Source organism: Streptopelia decaocto (assembly GCF_964273445.1).
Source record: "Streptopelia decaocto genome assembly, chromosome: Z".
NCBI classification, from domain to species: Eukaryota; Metazoa; Chordata; class Aves; order Columbiformes; family Columbidae; genus Streptopelia; species Streptopelia decaocto.
This window is the reverse complement of record NC_138657.1, coordinates 32,795,387-32,814,636: the sequence shown is the minus strand read 5'-3', so window position 1 is coordinate 32,814,636 and position 19,250 is coordinate 32,795,387. Positions and strand designations below refer to the sequence as shown.

Below are 19,250 nucleotides of genomic sequence, written 5' to 3'. Positions count from 1 at the left end.
TTTTTCTGCTTAAGAAGTAAAATGTTCGGCCTGCTTAGTTTTTCGGCCAACACTAATGTCTTAGATTGTTGAAACAAGCAGGAAAACACCTACTGTGTTCTACTGTGGGGAGTTTAATTATAAAATACTGAGTAATGCTTAATCAATTTTGTTTGTGTTATCTCAAACAGTAGTGCTGTATTTGAAAGATACGCTGTTTTCGACAGTTTTTTTGCCATGTTTATCAAGAGTATGCACTACCTTCTGTTAAAGTTCTGTGAACAGCTGAAAGCATATTATAATCTCACTGCCACACAATACAGAAAACGTACTGTGTCAGCACTTCACTGGATAGTCTCCGAAGCAATGGTGATATTCTTGGGTGATAAATGATTTTCCATTTTCAACATAAACAGTTAAATCATGGAAACTTTAAAAGAATGCTTCTGCAAACTAAATTTATTTAGACAATTGGCACAACACCATAACTCTTTTTTCAGAATAATATTTTACAGACAAATTCATACCACTTGTCCCATTTATTCACAAGCATCCAAGCTACTGTATACTTACGTTTTTTGTATGACTTGTGGTTAGTGAGGCATGAAAGAAAGTGAAAGGCTGAATTAGTCCGTATTCTTAGCATAAAAAAAAAAAAAAGTTTATCGCATTATCTTGTAGCACGTAGAGATATTTCTTCACTTCCAGAAACTTCCTAATTCATTCAATAGGGAGACCTACTCTTTATCGAGTGTCATCTGTGGGATTGTTTGTAATGGAGACTGTTTGTTTGCACTGGAGGTAATATTGGTCAGAAAAAAGCAATATGCATTGCCATCACAAGTACCTCTTTTGAAAAAAAAAAAAAAACAACACCTCGAGCATTTCATATTTTATAGAATCATTGAGATTTCATCATCATATATTCCTTATAGTAGATATGAATGTAAATCACCAACATACACTTCATATTCTGTTAATATTTCCACATAAATCAATTTCTATGTTTGATTTGTGTAATAAATAACAATAATGAAAATATCAGGTGTCACTGTTTAAGATGAGGATGTGTTCAAAATGGTTTAAAACTCATTATGTCATTAATATTTGGCATTGGATACTGGCAAACTCAATGATTTTTCTTAACATTTTATTGATTGCTCTCAAGCTTTATATCTAATTCTTTTCTTAATGAAATAATGATTTTTAGAACGTTAAGTCTAACTATGCCAAAGCACATGTGTCAGATCAAGAATCTTGACAGGAAATGTGAGATTTAGTGCTGTTTGTTTTCTTTGGTGAGGCTGTAAATACTATAGTGCATCTGTGTATTATATTGTAGAAAGCTATTGCAAAAATAGAGGTATGCACCCTAACTTATTTTAAAACACAAAAGAAGTAAATTGTCTTAAAGAAGATACTTGATCTTTTATTTTTTCCACAAAATTATAAAATTGTCACGTCTTTGAATTTTTGTCTGAGTTCCTGTAATCTTCTGCAGAAGCAGTTATTGAAATCAAAAATGCTGATTCAGCTCTGAGAAGTACATTCTATTAAATACTTCTATGACTCCAGGTTACATCCTCTAGCTGAAAGTCTGAGTAACTATTTTATATGATCTGAGTGCTCACTGAAAGATTGTTTCCTATTTAGAAGCAAAGAGTTAAATCAAAATTTATGTTAGGATTGGGAACACTATAGTGTGTCGATTTGGATGGTCTTCTGTAGTTACTTTGGAAATAGTTCTGAAGAGTCCAATATGCCACTGCTGTTGGCCTTTGTCTGCCTAAATTCACATCTTATTGTCCAGGATAAGTGAAATTCAGTTGCTTCCTATATGGAAAGTGTTTGGCGTTCATTTTCTGTAGCGTACTACTTGATAGTCACTTTCTGCTTCTGCATGTGATACTCAGCCCCAATACCCTGGATGGTTCTCAATGACTGTGCTTTCTGTTAGTCATTTTAATCACTGCAGCCACTGACCGTTTTCCATGATTGCCATCAGCTGCATCTTCCGCTCCACTTTGCCAATCTATAGCTGTGCTATGACTATGTTTGAATGCATTAGGGCCACAAAAGTCCCTGCAATGTTTGGAATTATTTTTAGTAATACCAAGGTGGATATGGCCCATGAATTATTTTTGCACCAGAAGAGAACTCCTGGATGTACCTTTTCCTCTGTCTTTTATTGCAAGAGGACAAATTTTAGAACTCATTCAGCATCTCTCTGTGTCCTGTGGCATACCTCCACTGTGTTTGTAATTGCCAAATTTCTTCCAAATTTGCAGTGTCATTGATTTTAGCAGAATTATTTAAAATATTATAGAAAATTTAGTGATTATTTTTTTCACTTTTTCTGACATATTCTGGTCAATCTCCAGGCACTCCAATGGACGACTATAGAGTCATCCTTGTTACCTAGACCTTCATTTCTGGAACTTCTATGATTGGTTTCCTTTTTTTCAAGATTATATCAGTTTTTTAATGGTACTAACACAATTCGTTATTTCAGTGGTTATTTCAAAATCCATAGTATGTGTTTTCTTGCCTTTAAAATCTAAACAGTAACATTAATTATCAGATCTCTCATTCTGATATGCTGTTTAATAGGCACATTCAGTGAGTTCAAAAAAGAATTTGTGTTTTCAGGCTTCACTCCAACAGTATCCAGAGGATTACAAAGAACTCCCTACAGAAGGTAACATTCAGCAGAAATTCTCTTACCCAATCACATGGAGTTTCTGTTGCTTTTGTTCTCTTACTGTGTTTGCTGAGCTCTCAACTTTGTTCAAACTAAACAAATTTAGCCTAAAATTCATTTTACTGAGGAACTGGTTTTAAACATCAGTTATTCACTATTATTTCATAAAACACTGTTGAATTTTAAGCAGAAGAGGTAATTTATTACAGAGGATGTTCTATTTAAAAATTGCACACAATACCTTATTTTATTTGGAAAGACAAATGCTTTGTTTTTTTATCATTTTACTTTTCTCTCACAGGTTCAACTGTCATAGAAAAATACTTTATAGCAATCAGATTCAGGGCATAAGGGATTGAAGCATGTGGCATTACTCAGGCTAAAGGTTGGCCAAAGTGGATCTTTATGTGATAAAAAGTCCAGTATATCTTCAGAAACTGAAAAGCAAATAAATATATATATATATTTTTTTTTTAATCAGTAAATTCACATTTTGAAAATGTTGTTTCGAGTTGATTTATTTTCCTTGGCTACTTCTGTTTGTTTTGCTTTTCCCTCAGAGTTCAATGACATGAATGGGAACCTTTCTCTTGGATTCATGGAATCTTCTCAGAACTCTAGTCCTTTAATCAAGTCCTTGATAATTCAAAATGCTACTAATCCCTACTTTAGGGATTACTTATTTTCATACATGAACGTCCTTAAATAAGTGGAAGAAACAGTTTCCGAAAGAACATTAATAATTTTCAGATCTTAAATTTCTGGCATATTCCTCATCTTATTAATTTGACCTACAAAGATTCAGTTATGATTTTCTAAGCAAACTATAAAACCATGTAATGTGAAAGTTGCTTAACTAATGATCTGATTTAATTTACTGTACACATAATCTTATAAACTACATCAACATTTGTCCTCTGATCTTTGTGGAGATATGTGAATAGACCATAGAAGATGTCGATTGGGTTATAGTGGTGAATAATTAAATATGGTTAACAATAATAATCAATTAGCATGTAAGTGGGAGAAGTTTTCAATCCAAACTGAAACATAACAAAGCCAACACTTTTCTTTGTTTCTTGACTACTGTGATTTCTAGGGTATTCTAAACAGTTTGATTGTCATGCTGTTGGTAAATCGCTGTTCCCACTGTCAGTGAGTGAAAAGAATGAACTTGGGGGATAGCCCAATGAAGTAAACTTTTCTCCTAAAATAATCAGACTTATTCCATGAACTAGTAGACTAGACTTTGAAGTACCTTGTTGTGCCACTTAATGATTTTGTCACCCAATTAACTATGAAATAATTTGAATGTCCTTTATTACTGTCGTCTTTCTAGCTCCGTCCGAAGTGATTTTTTCATTCGATGTTGGAAATGGACCTAGTGAAGTAACAGTGCAAGCACTCACTTCCTTAAACGACAACCAGTGGCATTATGTGAAGGCTGAACGAAATATCAAAGAGGCATCCTTACAAGTAGATCAGCTTCCTCAAAGGTCTCACAGTGCTCCACCTGATGGCCATATTCGCTTGCAGCTCAACAGCCAGCTTTTTGTAGGTATGCACTCATTTAACAAAATCTTTCCTAGTTTTCATCACAAAAATATGAAAAGGGAAAAAAAATTAAAAAGGAAAAAAAAAAAAAAGATTACATGGTAACTAGATCTTCTGAAAACAGTCTGCATGAGGTGAGAGCCTTTGTGAAAAATCCATGGAGATGTAGTTCTACTTTGAGATTACAAATTCAGTGCCTTAGCATATAGATATTACTGAACAAGTTTTCAATCAAAGTTTTCTTCTTTTGAGGCTTGTTTGAAGAACAACAAAAGGATCTCCATATGCATGATTTTTTTTAAGAGCATGTCATCTGCTAGGGGAAGATATGTTACTTTTTTTAATTTCAGGAAAATTTCATTGTCTCTCTTCATCCACAATTTCTCAGATTGTGCAGAAAACATGTGAATGCTCCAGCATCGGAGATGTTAAAGGTCAGGTTGGAGAGGGCTTTGTGCAACCTGGTCTAATGAAAGATATCCCTGGCTGTGGCAGTTGGACTAGATAATCTTTAAAGGTCCCTTCCAATCCAAACAATTTTGTGAATCTATGAATCTGTGATCTCCTCCTCTGCTTTTTGCTGACACGTTTAATGAAATAACCAGACTGTTTACTTAGTATTGGAAACAAGAAACAATTGTTTGCTTTCACACAACAATGAAAAATCCAGATCTCCGGTTGGTTCTGTTTAAGTTGTGAAAGCTTAAATGGAAAAAGATTTAATGGAATGTTTCTGCCTTTGTACTTTTGCAAATACAACACTAATGTATTTCAGTAAAACACTGGGAAAGTAGAAATGGAATAAGAAAAAAAAAAAAAAGTTAATTTAGCTGTTACATAGACCTATGTAGAACTATGTTATTTACATGATAGTGGTCTTCCTGTAATATCATCCTATTATTAATTTATTAGTTTCTGGTGAATGTGTATGGCATATAGTATAACAGCAAGTAAAGTCTGCCCTAATTATATGCAGAACTTTATCCAGATTTGCTGTGAGGCACACTATATGAAATGAATATACGTTTTAATTGCTGTGCGTGAAGGAGGATAACAGTTATGAGGAATAGTGTTCTGAAACTGTAGCCACAGAAACGGTGAATCCTTATGAAAAAGTTAAATGGGAGGAAACCTTTGTATTCTGGGATTGGAATTCTGACCTGTGCTTCTAAAGGCATCAAGGGTAGAAGGTGGAACATAGACCAAACATTGAAGAATTTTATATTTTGATTAAATCACAGAAGAGGATTCTATAACAAAGAAGATATCCAAGGTATTAGCTATAGTGGAGTTAGGACAAGTCTTAAAATTAATTTGTGTTTACACTAGTGGACTATAACTATTAAGGACTAGAAGATTTCTGATTACTCTACCACAATAAATTATATTGCTGTCTTCTAACTTAACTAACTTAACATATAAGTGCTGTTATATAAGCAGTCGAAATTATATCAGTTTGAACTAATCTGTGAAACAAGACCAAAACACTGTCTAATTCTACAGATGTTTATGATAATATCAAGTGTAATCAGTTTTCTAATGATTTTGACTATTAATTGGTCTCTGATTCTAACATTTCTCCCAAACAATGTACTACTGTACTAACCTATATTGACAGTTTCACTTTCTGGCAATTTTTTATGAAGTAATTGACCATTCGTTGAACAGAGTGATATTTTGTCACATAATATGACAAATTCTACTAAATTTATACACATCCATCTCCTGTATGGAGCTGACAATTTTAGACCTGTTTTGATTTATCTACAAGCAAGCTGTCTAGCTTGTTTCCTTCAGACAATATTCAGGTAAATTATTGTGTTAGAAGAGTGAATCTGTTGTTTTTCTTCTGATATTGTGGGGTTTTTTTCCTCTATGAAAATTCTTGAAGGTCCTGGGAGTAAAAGGAAATACCTTTCACTATAGTACTGTGTACCTTGAAATCCTTTACGAGTTTGTACAATTATTTTGAAAAAATTTGGAGCGGGACTAATAAAAATGACATTTGTTTAATTTCATTCAGTCAAAACAGTGTTTTCAAAGTGCTACATGATAAATGATAGTGATTAATTCAAATCACTTGTGTTAAACATTTCCTGAATATAATTTGTAAGGGTTTGTTATAACTGCAGCAAGTTGTTTTTTGTTTTTTTTTTTTTAAGTAATCTGTTTCTGCAACTGCAATAATGTCATGTGAGTCTATACAGTCTCTAGGTTTTTGGGGTTAGAATTAAACCAGTCCTTAGCGTAATGCAACTATTTATAACTCCCAATTATTTATTAGGTATTTTAATCTCTAGAGTTAAATATAATTTTCTTCAGTGGAGGGAATAATGAAACTTACTGTTTGATGGCTTCCAGTGACAGCCCACTCATACAGACTCAGGCTTGTCTGCTCAAGCCAGTGAAAGGATTTAGAGAAAAATTAGACATACAGTGGCCTAAAAACGACACCAGCAGAGGCACTCTGTGGAGTTCAATTCATATACAGAGTACCTGTCATAGTTATCCATCAGTCAGTTAATAACATACTAGGACTGTGATCTCCTCAGGTTAAAACACTCTCCCTGTCCCTGTCCCTGTCCCTCTCCTCTCTATATAAATCAAAAATTAAAAAAAAAAGACAACCCACAAACAAAATAAAACAAAACAAGCACTTAATTTCTGTGTGTTACTGCTTTCTGAATTAACAGAAATATGTATCATTGCTTGATATCTTACTGTGCAAAATCCTTGGTTCCCATTAAAGGTTCAAGTGATCGCTCTAATTACTTGACAATAAAAGAAATCAGATATGCTTTTAAAGCTACTAATAAATATTTTCAAGTGCATAAGCTTGTGTCTTGGAAATTCATAGAAGACTGTTCAGAGGCTGTAAAAAATAAGGAAGTTTTTACACTTCAATTCTTTTAAATTTTTAAATGCTCACATGGATTTATTTCAGGTGGGACAGCATCCAGGCAGAAAGGATTTTTGGGGTGTATTCGTTCATTACAGTTGAATGGAATGGCCCTTGACCTGGAAGAGAGAGCAAAGATAACTCCAGGAGTTGAACCAGGCTGTCCTGGACATTGTAGCAGCTATGGTAACCTATGTCACAATGATGGAAAATGTAGAGAGAAATACAGTGGATTCTCCTGTGATTGCACTTTCTCTGCCTATGCTGGACCATTCTGTAATAAAGGTAAGGATGTCTTTTAGCTTTATCAACTATTGAAAACAGGACAATACAGTCCCGATCAAGATCTTTACAAGTCTTTAAAGATATGTTTAAATGCTTGCAAAATACTTGTGCTTTACTTAACATAAGCTGAATTTGTTCAGTAACTGTAAGTTTTGTTAAACACTGTCTTCCAGAGGTATGTTCAACTTATACTATTAAAAGCAGAAACCACATTATCTGAGAGGATCAACATATTTTCTTTAAAGTCGCATAATTATTTTGATTTTTATTTATTTTGCATTCTACTAAAGCTAGGAACCAAATTTTTTGAATAAACTTTTGTATTTTTTTCTTTCAAGTCTTAATAGCAAAATTAAGACTAAATTTAGAAAACAAACCAAGAAGCACATGAACTTTAAGCTTCTTTTTAACGTAAGAAGAAAGTGAGATTATCAGACAGGACTGAGCCCATGTTTTCAGCCATTTTAAAGGAGTTCTTTGGTAATGGTGTCATACCAGTAGATGATCACAAGCCGTCAAGTTTGAATTTTAACAATAGAAGTTTATCTAGAACTTTTGGTAATTCTGATCTCCTAAAAATTATTTGCTTCCTCCATGTACTAAATACATCCTGCAAAGTACTCGGTGACTTAAATGCAAACACTCCATGTTACTCTAAATTAGTGAGCACATCCAGCCAGTCATCACTGCCTCTACAAGGACTTGTGTGAAGTCCATCATATCTATCAATGTCGAGCTAATGCCACTGAGTAAGATATGATACTTCCCTCCTCCTATGCCAACAGAAGAGAGTAATGGTCACACTCCACGTTTATTTATCTGCAGAGCAGAGTGGCACTTGTTGCTGAAATTGTGAGATGACCTATAGTAATAACCTTCAGTCACCTTCTGTCAAAGATACTGAGCCAGATTACAGAAATTTCTAGTTTTTTTCATGAAATGTGGAGATTGTCTGTGAAAATAGGACAGTCTAAGACAGCTACTTTTAGCACAAAATGGCTGTGACATATATCAGAAATACAGAGGCCTTTTATAAGCAATTCATCTATAAGAAGACAATAACCCCGTTTGTAGTCTCCTTTTCTTTCTCTCACCTGACCAGTCTCTTTTCCCACATACATGTTTCAGGTGTGGCCAAGCTTAACCAAGCTTAACCAAGCTGCTGCACCCTTTCTTCTGTAGTAGCAGTACACGTAAAAGAAAGGATATGTTGGGCTTGAGGAGAAGGGTAAACAGAAAGAAAGCAAAAAGCATGTTTGAAATTAGATAAAAGAAACACTCCTTCATGCAACAGATATTTGAGACACAAGTCTAACTGGGATTTTTCTCTAGCCCAGATTGGGTCTTATTTTTCTCTATAGGTCTAAATAATAGTTCCACTTAAATTTCTTTTTCAGCTTTATCACAACAGTTAAGAATACTTTTTTTTCTGTTCTCTGGAGCTTTAGTCTTATTTTGTATGATATATAAAAACTGAATTGCTTTTTGTTTCAGAGATCTCGGCCTATTTTGGGACTGGCACTTCCGTGACTTACAATTTTCAAGAATACTATGCTGTAGCTAAAAATTCTAGTTCACATGCTTCTTCCTTCTATGCTGACATGACACTGAACAGGGAAGCAATTACATTTGCCTTCCGAACAACACGGACACCAAGCTTACTGCTTTATGTCAGCTCCTTCTACAAGGAGTACCTCTCAGTCATTCTTACCAGAAACGGTGAGTGCTGGGATAGGTCATAGCTGCCAGCTCAGATTCACTCTGATTCCCAGGCCCGAACCACAAACTAAACATTGTCTTATTGTTGCTTTAAATGGTATATATTGAATTTTCAGCTGCACCAAGCAATGCTCTCCACATGAAAAACATTTCTCCTACTGTAACTTCACCTTTTATGACTGGTTTGGTTTTTTTTGGGGGGTTGGTTAGTTATTGTTATTGTTATGGTTTGGTTTGGTTTGGTTTGGTTTGGTTTGGTTTGGTTTGGTTTGGTTTGGTTTAATCATGTTGGCAAAACTGTTTCTGGAAGTCTTTTAGAAATGTAGTAAAATGTTTTGAATTAATTTAAAAAAAACATTGAAAGGAAACTCAAAATGCATCTGATCTGATCATATGCTACTTAAGTAGCATATTAATTGCCATCCTCATGATAAATAATGAAATAAACTACACTTGAAAGTACATTATACATTTTCCAAATTAATCAGATGTCATTTCTTTCAACTAATTTCGTAAGCTACTTATATACCTATGAAAATACTGTAATTGATTTTTCCATTTAAGCTGAGCATTAAACATTAGTTGGATCTTTCTTTTTCATTCTTTCTTCTCTGAATAGATAATTGTTGGGTTTTTTGTTTGTTTGTTCATTTGTTTATTTGTTTTAAAAGGCCCCGAAGACTTTTGCAGTCACAGTGTTTCTAAGCTCAGAGAAGTTTCTGTGCTTTCGCAGATACAGATTTGGGTCTAGAATAACTGTAGCATACTTCCCATCATGTAAGGTGAAACATATTTTACTCATGGCTGGCCTGGGTCTGGTCTGAGTGTTCCTTTCCAAAGGATGAGTAGAAAGCTGTAGTCCATCTACAGCTGGGAGACAATCTCTCACAGGAAACCAGGCTAGCTTTGTGTTCTGCTGTGAATGGGTCTCTGTGTGGTGATATGTGTATAGACAGTATACTGGGAGTGGACAGTGTAAACAGTAATCAAGAACAGTACTTGTAAGGTACTGGTTTTATTTGATCAGTCACATTGTTATGAGCTACCAGATCAAATCTTTCTCAGATTAATTATAAAGGTACTTACCAAAATTTAATCACAAATTTTAACTAATTATTCAGATTTGTGACAGTTTATGGCTATATCTGCCACTGCATCCTACTTCTAACATTGCTACTACTTATCCTGTTGCCTTCTTTCATTTCTCACTTACGTCAATTTCTTGTAGTCAATTACTTAAATAAATCGTATATATGTTTTGCTCTTCAAATGCACCTGTGAAGCAGGAGGCATCGTATATGATTTACACTGCCCATTGTGTATGTAGTGTACTATACCTTTCGCTCTATTTCTCCCTGCAGGAACTTTACAAATCAGGTATAAGCTAGATAGCCATCAAGATCCTGACATCTTCAGCATCAATATCAAAAACATGGCTGATGGACAACTGCAACATGTGAAGATTAACAGAGAGGAGGAAATACTCTTTGTAGAGGTAATTAAGACAAAAACAAAAAAAAACAAAAACAAACAAACAAACAAACAAAAAAGGAGATAATCATAAAAATAGAAGATCCAAAGCAAAACGAAGAAAATTGTTACAAGGTGATTACCCCAAATAAACTGTGTTTTAATATTTCAAGTAAATAAAGTAACTGCTATCAGACTTATAATACACAGTGAAAGTCTATATTAAACAATCACTTTGGTGTCACAATTTTTGAAATGTATATGACTGATGTCATCTGGGTTGGTCCTGCCTTTTGTTTTTAATTTCAAATTGCATATGAAGCTACAGTACAAATATATTACCATCTGGATAATAAATTAAGCCTATTTGTCTAATTTTCTTTGTTCCCTTTTACACCAAAGGAATATGACTATTAAGGAAAATATTGTTATTTTTTTGGAGAAAAATTGATGATAAACCAGCAATACTTCTTCTGCCAATAGTAGATACAAACATATAAATAACTCTTAATTTTTTAGATTAAAATTAAAAAAAAACCCTGTTTTGAGGCTAAAGCTGAGTGTGCTTAATTAGGTATAGGCTTGAAGACAAGTAGTTCTAGAGGTACCCTGGAAGGCAGGACATTTACAGCATAATATTTGATCTTTATGAACTAAACATTGAGTGCCTTTTTTAATTAATAGAGACTTTTTCATGTTTTTGAAAGTTTAGAATTTTTATTAGTCTTATAGATGGGAAAGAATGAGTAAACCAAACAAATAAGTTATAGAAAGGCTCATTAAGTGGGATACTTCATTGTCACAGCTATCATAAGTGATCTGAGGAAGCTGATCATCTATTTCTCAATTAGTTTCTATGATGTAATTAACAAATGCCTTCCTCAGCTCCTTTTATTTTTAACCTTGGTATTATCTGCTTTTTTTTTTTTTACAAGCTTTGACTAACATCTCTCCCATTACTTTACTTTGTTCTTCATTGCACCATTCTGCAGGTTAACCAGAATGAAAGAATGAAGTTTGTTCTGTCTTCAGGCACAGAATTCAACGCAATCAAGTCTCTCACACTTGGCAAGATTTTAGGTAAGTGGAACACAACAGGGTTTTCTAAATCATAGATCAAAATGTTATCATGGCACATAAAAAATAATAACCCTAATCTCATTGAAAGACATTTGTTGTCTTGGATTTAATTAGACACTGATTCAAAATCAAGGTAGAAACTTGAGTATTTTTAAAATACAAATGCAATTATGTTAAATACTTCCTGAAAAATGATCATCCAGGTTCCATTAAAAATAATTTCACACTTCTTACTCTCATTTTGCAATCAAGCATTATGAAACAGCCTTTTTTTTTTTTTTTTTACTCTCAGAATGAAAATCACTATGAAATAATACACAAATATCACATAACACTATTAATTGTGTACCATATTTGAAAAACTTTCTTTAACTAGATTTTTATGTAAGCAGTTAGGGACAAAGTGATATCAACAAAACTTTGTTGTAGTTACTTTTTTGAAAACAGGTTAAGCTATCACAAAATATTTTGTCTAGTGATGATTCATCAAAAGCTGTCTGTTTCTCTGTACCAATGATCTCAATGGAATTTACCTACCTAGAATTACCATATCATTATTTTTGTTAAATAAATAGCCTTAAGTAAAATTCACAATATCTTATTATTTTTGTGTTTGTCATATTGAGAAAACTCAATGATAGAGGAGGGTGCGGTGCTTGTGAAAAGTTAAAGGATGTTTCTCTTTCTTTTATGGTAATTTAAAGTTGGTGTTGCTACATTCCCATTAGAAATCAAGGTCCATTTCATGTTCTTCCTCTAATAGCACTTTCTGTTACAACAATATGAGAACAGAGCTGGTGTAGTTTGTGATATAGTTTGTGACTAAGGCTATACTGAATTTTCACCATTTTGTAGTTAGACTGATCACTTTCACTCTTCCAACAGTGGTCTTGAACTAAGTGTAGAATAAATAAGATTGTCAAAGTACAAGTGATATCTTTTATAAAACTTAAATATTTATAATTTCATATGGAACAAAGATTATCACCATTACTGAAAACAATTATTTTTAATTCTTTAATTCTTTTTAATACAAGCAAATTTTAATGGAAATTATGAACCATTTTCTAAAACAAGATTTGGGAAATTAACTGCTTCCCCTTATAACTCTTTGGTGTTTGTAAATGCCAGTAAATGGCCTGCAAAGGAGTGGTTGTTTCCCATTCTTTAAAAGTCTATTCAAGTATGCTAAAGCGTTAACAAAGGCTTTTTTTAGAAATACATTTTTAAAACTGTGATATGTGGCAGAAAAAATTTAGTTTTCATCTCAACTTAGGGTAGACAATATTTTTGTAATCTCACTCTCCCAAGGTTATAGGAACTATTTTCATATTTATATAATGGCTACCCTAAACCAGAAATTCAAAGAAGTGTTTTCTTCATGTTCAGTTGTATGTGGTTTAGTTTAGAGGAATTTTAGTACTACGTACCTGAGGTGCCCCTCCAGAATCCATATATCTACCACTCTTTGTATAGTACCTTTGGAAATAACAGGTTTGGTAAATCAATGTTTCTGTCATTGTAACAGACCCAGAAAAACTGTCCTGGCTATGACAGCAAAAAACACTGTTACATCAAAAAACAATTTTATGTTATGTATTCATAAAGAATCTTCCACTGTCAAACAAAACATTATCTGAAATATTCCATTATGCCACTGGGTGGGAGGCAGTAAGTCTCCACCAGTTTAAGTCTGACTTCTGTCTACATTCAAGCAATGTAAATCCAAAACAAAATGTGTATGAAATTAATTTTCTGCTTTTTTTCTGAGTAAAAATTAGAGTTTAACTCTTTCTATCACACATATGTGTGCATGCTTGCACATATGAATATGTACAAAACCTGGCTCCAAATATACCCTCTCTTATATATAATCTTGGCTAGAAAAAAGGACTTCATGAAATCTTTATTTCAATGTCACAAAAGAGAAGTATAATTAATATGATTTCTGACCTATCATTGTTTAGAAAATTAGATATGCAGGGGTATGAATTGAGAGATTTTTGAATGTGATATTTCAAATGTAATTAATTTAATAGGCTGATGTGTAAGAACATAGAAGCACAGAATGGTTTCAGTTGGAAGGGACCTTAAAATATCACCTAGTTCCAATGCCTGTGCCATGGGCAGGGACATCGACATCTTTCACTAAATCATATTGCTGAAAGCCTCCTATGATCTGACTTCGAACACTTCCAACGATGAGGCATCCACAGCTTTTTAAATAAACCTGCTCCAGTGACTCACAAAAAAAAAAAAAAAAAAAAAAAATCCTTATGTTGAATCTATGTCTAACCTCTTTCAATTTAAAATTCTTACCCCTTGTCCAGTCATACAGAGGCTTGTAAAAAATATCTCTTCATCTTTCTTATCAGCTATCTTTACATATTGCAAGGCTGAAATAAGGTCTTCCTGGAGCCTTCTCTTCTCCAAGATGAACAACACCAACTTTCTAAGCCTTTCTTTATAGGAAAGATGTTCCAGCCCTCTGACTATGTTTATGGCCCTCCTCTAGACCTTCTTTAACAGGTTGATTTCTGTCTTGTGCTGGAAACAACAGGGTTGGATGCAGTAGTCCAGGTGGGGTCTCAGAGGAGTTAAATAGAGGGGAAGAATCACCTCCCTCACCTTCCTCACCATGCTTCTTTTTGTTTAGCCCAGGATCCAGATATCAATCAATTCATTCCTCAGTGTATTGATATCGGGGATTGCACCAACCCATGTACAGTACCTTGCACTTGGCATTGCTGAACTTGATGAGCTTCTTATTGACACACTCCTCAAGCCTGCCAAGGTCCCTCTGGATGGCATCCCTTCCCTTTAGTGAATCAACTGCACCACTTAGTTTAGTGTCACCCACAGACTTGTTGAGGATGCACTCCATTCTGCTGCCTATGCCATTACTAAAGATACTGAACAATACTAATCCCATTCTGGACCCCTGAGGGACACCACTTGTTCCTGATCTCCATTTAGACATTGAGCTGTTGCATGCAACTATTTGGATGAGACCATCCAGTTAATTCCTTATCCATCAATTAGATGTCTGTAGCTTTCAGTTCTGAGGGTGTTACCTAGAACAGGTTGAAAAATAATTTTGAATATATAATAACATGCATAAAGTGAAAATTGTTTTTATAATTATGGTAACCAAATGTTATGTAGCTTAAAACGTATCAAATAATTAACATTGAAGATCATATTCACAGTGTTTAAAAAGAAATCCTAACTTGTGATTGTTTGGAAAACTCACAGTGTAGCTGACCTTTTTTTTTACTGGAAAAATAACTAAGGACCTCTAAACAGAGATGTACATTATCTTTGAAATATAGATTTCCCTTATAGAACTCACAGTCCAGGAAAAAGCTGGTGTGTAGAATTGCACAGAGAATGAAAAAGAGAATGATTGTTTAAGCCTAATTCTAAAGCAATATTAGTTGAAATATAAACTACTAGAAGAAAATTGTTTGAAATATTTCAAAACCCTGCAAATCGATAATAAAGTTGAATTGGGAATTTATAATGTTTTGAAGTGTAGTAGCCTATTGCAGTCACACTCATGTAAGTGCAATACTCCAATGAACAGTACAGAACTAAAAGTTTTGTTTTCTCTGTTATGAAATTCCATATCAAAGCTTGCATCAATTTACTTAAAAATCTATTTGATGCAATGTAATGAAATGTACATTTTTAGGGAAATAGTCTCTTTTGATCAGGACCAATGTTGTCTCTTCCAAAGAAACCACACTGTTACAGAAGTGAAGAGGTAGAAGTTTCTTCAGTTATATGATGGCTTTGCATCTTCACAGTAGTGTGAAGCACAGAGTTGCAGTGACCTGTGGGGGCACACTGCCCAATTTAGCTCAATTTACAGGATCTGTCCTGAAGGAAACATATGTTATATATCTCTTGCTTTCAAAGGGGAGACACTATTGAAGAGTTGCTGTTTATTTTGTAAATCTGACTGCTTTTGGTCCCGATTCTTGTGAAGTCATGTCTAGAGATTGAAGGAGACTTTGTGAAGTCAGTGGAAAAAAATGACTGTTTGCTGCTGCACTGAAGCAATCTAAACAGAAGAAGGGGTAACAGAATATGAAATATGTACTTTGAAACATTGTTGGGGAAGGACCCACAAGTTTTAAGGCAGGCCAGAAAGTTATGGATTTTCTACGAGCTATCTTCAGCTGGCTAAGTAATTCTCTGAACTCTTCTGGAGTTGTACATAACTTAGTTATTTTTGTTGGAAGCAAACCTGAGAGTTGCTGAGCTAGTAAAAAAATTAAAAAAAAAGAAAAAAAAATCTGTGTTCTTCCTCACTTCCCAGAACCTAAGCCTTCCAATTTAAAGAATTCTGAATTTATGTTATGCAACACTGTGATGAAATAGGGAGCTAGGCTGTGTTGGGACTCAGAAAATATGTGAAGGTTAAATTGTGAGGGAAGAGAAACTGCACACTCAGCGACAGAGTTCACAGGATACAAGCCAAAGGGCTCCTTAGGTTTTTGTTTTCCTTCTAAGTTAACTTTCTCTCAAAACACACCATATGGTGAGAAGGCTGTAGAAACCTCTCTTTTTACAGCAACCCACTGAGGAAGTAATTACTTCTGCTAAGGAAAGCCGTATTTCCTGAGGCTAAAGCTTCAGAGCTTTCCCCAGCATGGGAGTGGGGAGCTGTGGGTGATTTTTTCTTCAATAAGAGTTGTTAATCTTTCCATGGCAACTGAGGTAAAGACAGGTTTTCACCAACTTAAGAGAATGTGTGATTTTAAGCTAATTCACTTGAACAAAGATATCACGCCAAATATGGTCATCTTCAACAACGTAGAAATGGGTTATTTCCATAATAAATAAAACCAGATTTTCACTAGACTCTTAAGAAGGCCTAAGTTAAAAGAGTAAAATATTTTGCACCCACATTTGAAACTATATTTCTGTGTATTCAAATTATTTCTTTCTATTTCTAGCTAAATTGTCTTCTTCTATTGGGTTATTTGTCTCTGAAATTATAAGAGTAAACAATTTAGTTTTATCTTTATGGGAATATTTTTGAGGATTATTAATAATTGCATAGTTTTCTTAAGTAATTATAGTTGTATTAATAAAAGAATCATGGAATTGCAAAACTCTCACTGTGTTCAACTGATATGTAAAAACATAATGATAATTCAAATTGTTAATTTGAAAATCAGCCCTTTAAAACAATAATGTCTGGGTACTCTCAAAAAAAGCGCTGCAGTGAAGCACATACTAAAGAACAGTTGTTTTAACAAGGTCCATTTCTCTTTATGCAACTTTTTCTACTATATGAATTTAAGAATTAATATAGTAATAACACAGTAAAATTTTAATTTCCTGGCCAATCTAGTGGCCTTCTACGATGGACTATCTATCTGGACTTCTGTAAAGGCTTTGGTATTGTCTCCCATAACATCCTTCTCTCTAAATTGGAGAGATATGGATTGGATGGGTGGTCTGTTCAGTGGATAAGGAACTGGCTAGATGGTCACACCCTGAGAGTAGTAGTCAATGGCACAATGTCTGGATGGACACTGGTGACAAGTGGTGTCCCTCAGAGGTCTGTACTAGGACCAGTATTGTTTAATATCTTCATCAGTGGCACAGACAGTGGGATTGAGTGCACCCTCAACAAGTTTGTGGATGACACCAAGCTGAGTGGTACAGTTGACACACCTGAGGGATGAGTTGCCGTCCAGAGGGACCTGGACAAGCTCAAGAAGTAGGACCATGTGAGACTCATGAGGTTCAACAAGGCCAGGTGTAAGTTCTTGCCCATGGATCGGGCAACGCCTGGTATCAATACAGACTGAGGGATGAAGGGATTGATTGGAGCCCTGGGGAGAAGCGCTTGGGGGTACTGGTGAATGAAAGATTGGACATGATCCAGCGATGTGTGCTTGCAGCCTAGAAGGCCAATCGCATCGTGGGCTGCATCAGAAGAATCGTGCCCAGCAGGCTGAAGGAGATGATTCTGCCCCTCTACTCCACTCTGGTGAGACCCCGCTTGGAGTACTGTGTCCAGCTCTGGAGTCCTCAGTACAGGAAAAACATGGACCTTTTAGAGAGGGTCCATAGTGGGGGCCACCAAGATGAGCAAACAGATGGAACGCCTCTCCCATGAGGAAAGAGTGAGAGTGTTCAGCCTGGGCAGGAGAAGGCTCCAGGGACACCTTATTCTGGCCTTTCAATACTTCAAAGGGGTGCATAAGGAAGATGGGGGCAGACCTTTTAGTATGTCCTGTTATGATAAGACAAGGGGTAATGGTTTTAAACTAAAGGAAGGTAGATTCAGGGTAGACATAAGGAAGACATTTTTTATAATGAGGATGGTGAAACACTGGAACGGGTTGCCCAGAGCAGTGATAGATGCCCCATCCCTGAAGACATTCAAGTCAGGCTGGATGGGGCTCTGAGCAACCTGATCTTGTTGAAGATGTCCCTGCTTTTTGCAGGGGTGTTGGACTAGATGAACTTTGAAGGTCCCTTCCAACTCAAACTATTTTATGATTAAATTATGATACTATGATTCTAATCTTTTAAAGCTGGTTAAGAAAAGCCTTTAATAGAAGTTTATTAGTGTAAAATATGATCTTTTATGCGGCTCCCACCTCCTCCTTCACTGTCCACTTTGAGGAAGTTGTGGACTGTGATGAGGTTACCTCTCAGCCTTCTGGTCTCTAAGCTGAACAAACCAAATGACCTCAGCCACTTCTCATAAGCCTTGCCCTTGAGACCTTTCACCATGTTGGTTGCCGTCCTCTGGAAACACTCTCATGGTCTGATGTCCTTCTTATGTTCAAGAGTACAGAACTGCACACAGTACATGAGGTGAGGCTGCACCAGTGCAGTGCAGAGTGGGACAAACACCTCCCTCGACCAGCTGCAATGCTGTGCTTGATGCACCTCAGGACACAGTTGGAGATTTTGGTTGACTTGCCATCAGCACAAACTACTAGCTTTCTTCCCATGGGGCTACTCTCCAGGGTCTCACCCCCCAATTTGTATGTATAACTGGGATTACCTTATCTCAGGTGGAAAATCTGGCAATTGTTCTTGTTAAACTTCATACAGCTGGTGATTGCCCAGCTCTCTAGTCTATCCAGACCTCTCTTGAGGTTGTCTACAGTTCCTCCTCATTTACTATCATCAGCAAACTTACTTAATATGCATTTAACTTTTGCATCCAGATCATTTATAAGAACATTAAAGAGCACTAGCCCTAAAATTGAGCCTTGGAGAATACACTGGTAACTGGCCACAGCCTGATGCAACCCTGTTTACTCTAACCCTTCAGCCTGACCTGTCAGCCCATTGCTCACCCAACATATCAAGGACTTGTGTATTTTTAAGACAAGTGAAGATTGTACAGGAATACAGAAAAATCAGAAATCTTCAACACCATAATAGCAGAAATGTGAAATCTAGTCTTTTGACTGGACAGTTCTTATCTTTATATTTGCTGCTACGAGCTGTATGTCTGCTGACTTCCAGTGTTGCCTTACAGAGAAAAGGCAGTTGAGGCAGAATTCAGTCAAGAGAGTTACT

The 19,250-nt window shown here is 35.3% G+C and overlaps 1 protein-coding gene across 1 annotated transcript in view; it reads left to right on the top strand.

Moving 5' to 3' along the window:
• The window catches only part of CNTNAP4 (contactin associated protein family member 4), a gene marked incomplete at both ends in the record, with an annotated part of 249,687 nt that overhangs the window by 224,163 nt on the left and 6,274 nt on the right, over window positions 1-19,250 (top strand). Inside the window, 5 exons of the mRNA XM_082075208.1 lie at window positions 4,020-4,238; window positions 7,179-7,418; window positions 8,913-9,137; window positions 10,499-10,632; window positions 11,600-11,687. Of these exons, the coding sequence (XP_081931334.1) occupies window positions 4,020-4,238; window positions 7,179-7,418; window positions 8,913-9,137; window positions 10,499-10,632; window positions 11,600-11,687 (906 nt within the window). The remainder of the gene's footprint in view (window positions 1-4,019; window positions 4,239-7,178; window positions 7,419-8,912; window positions 9,138-10,498; window positions 10,633-11,599; window positions 11,688-19,250) is intronic.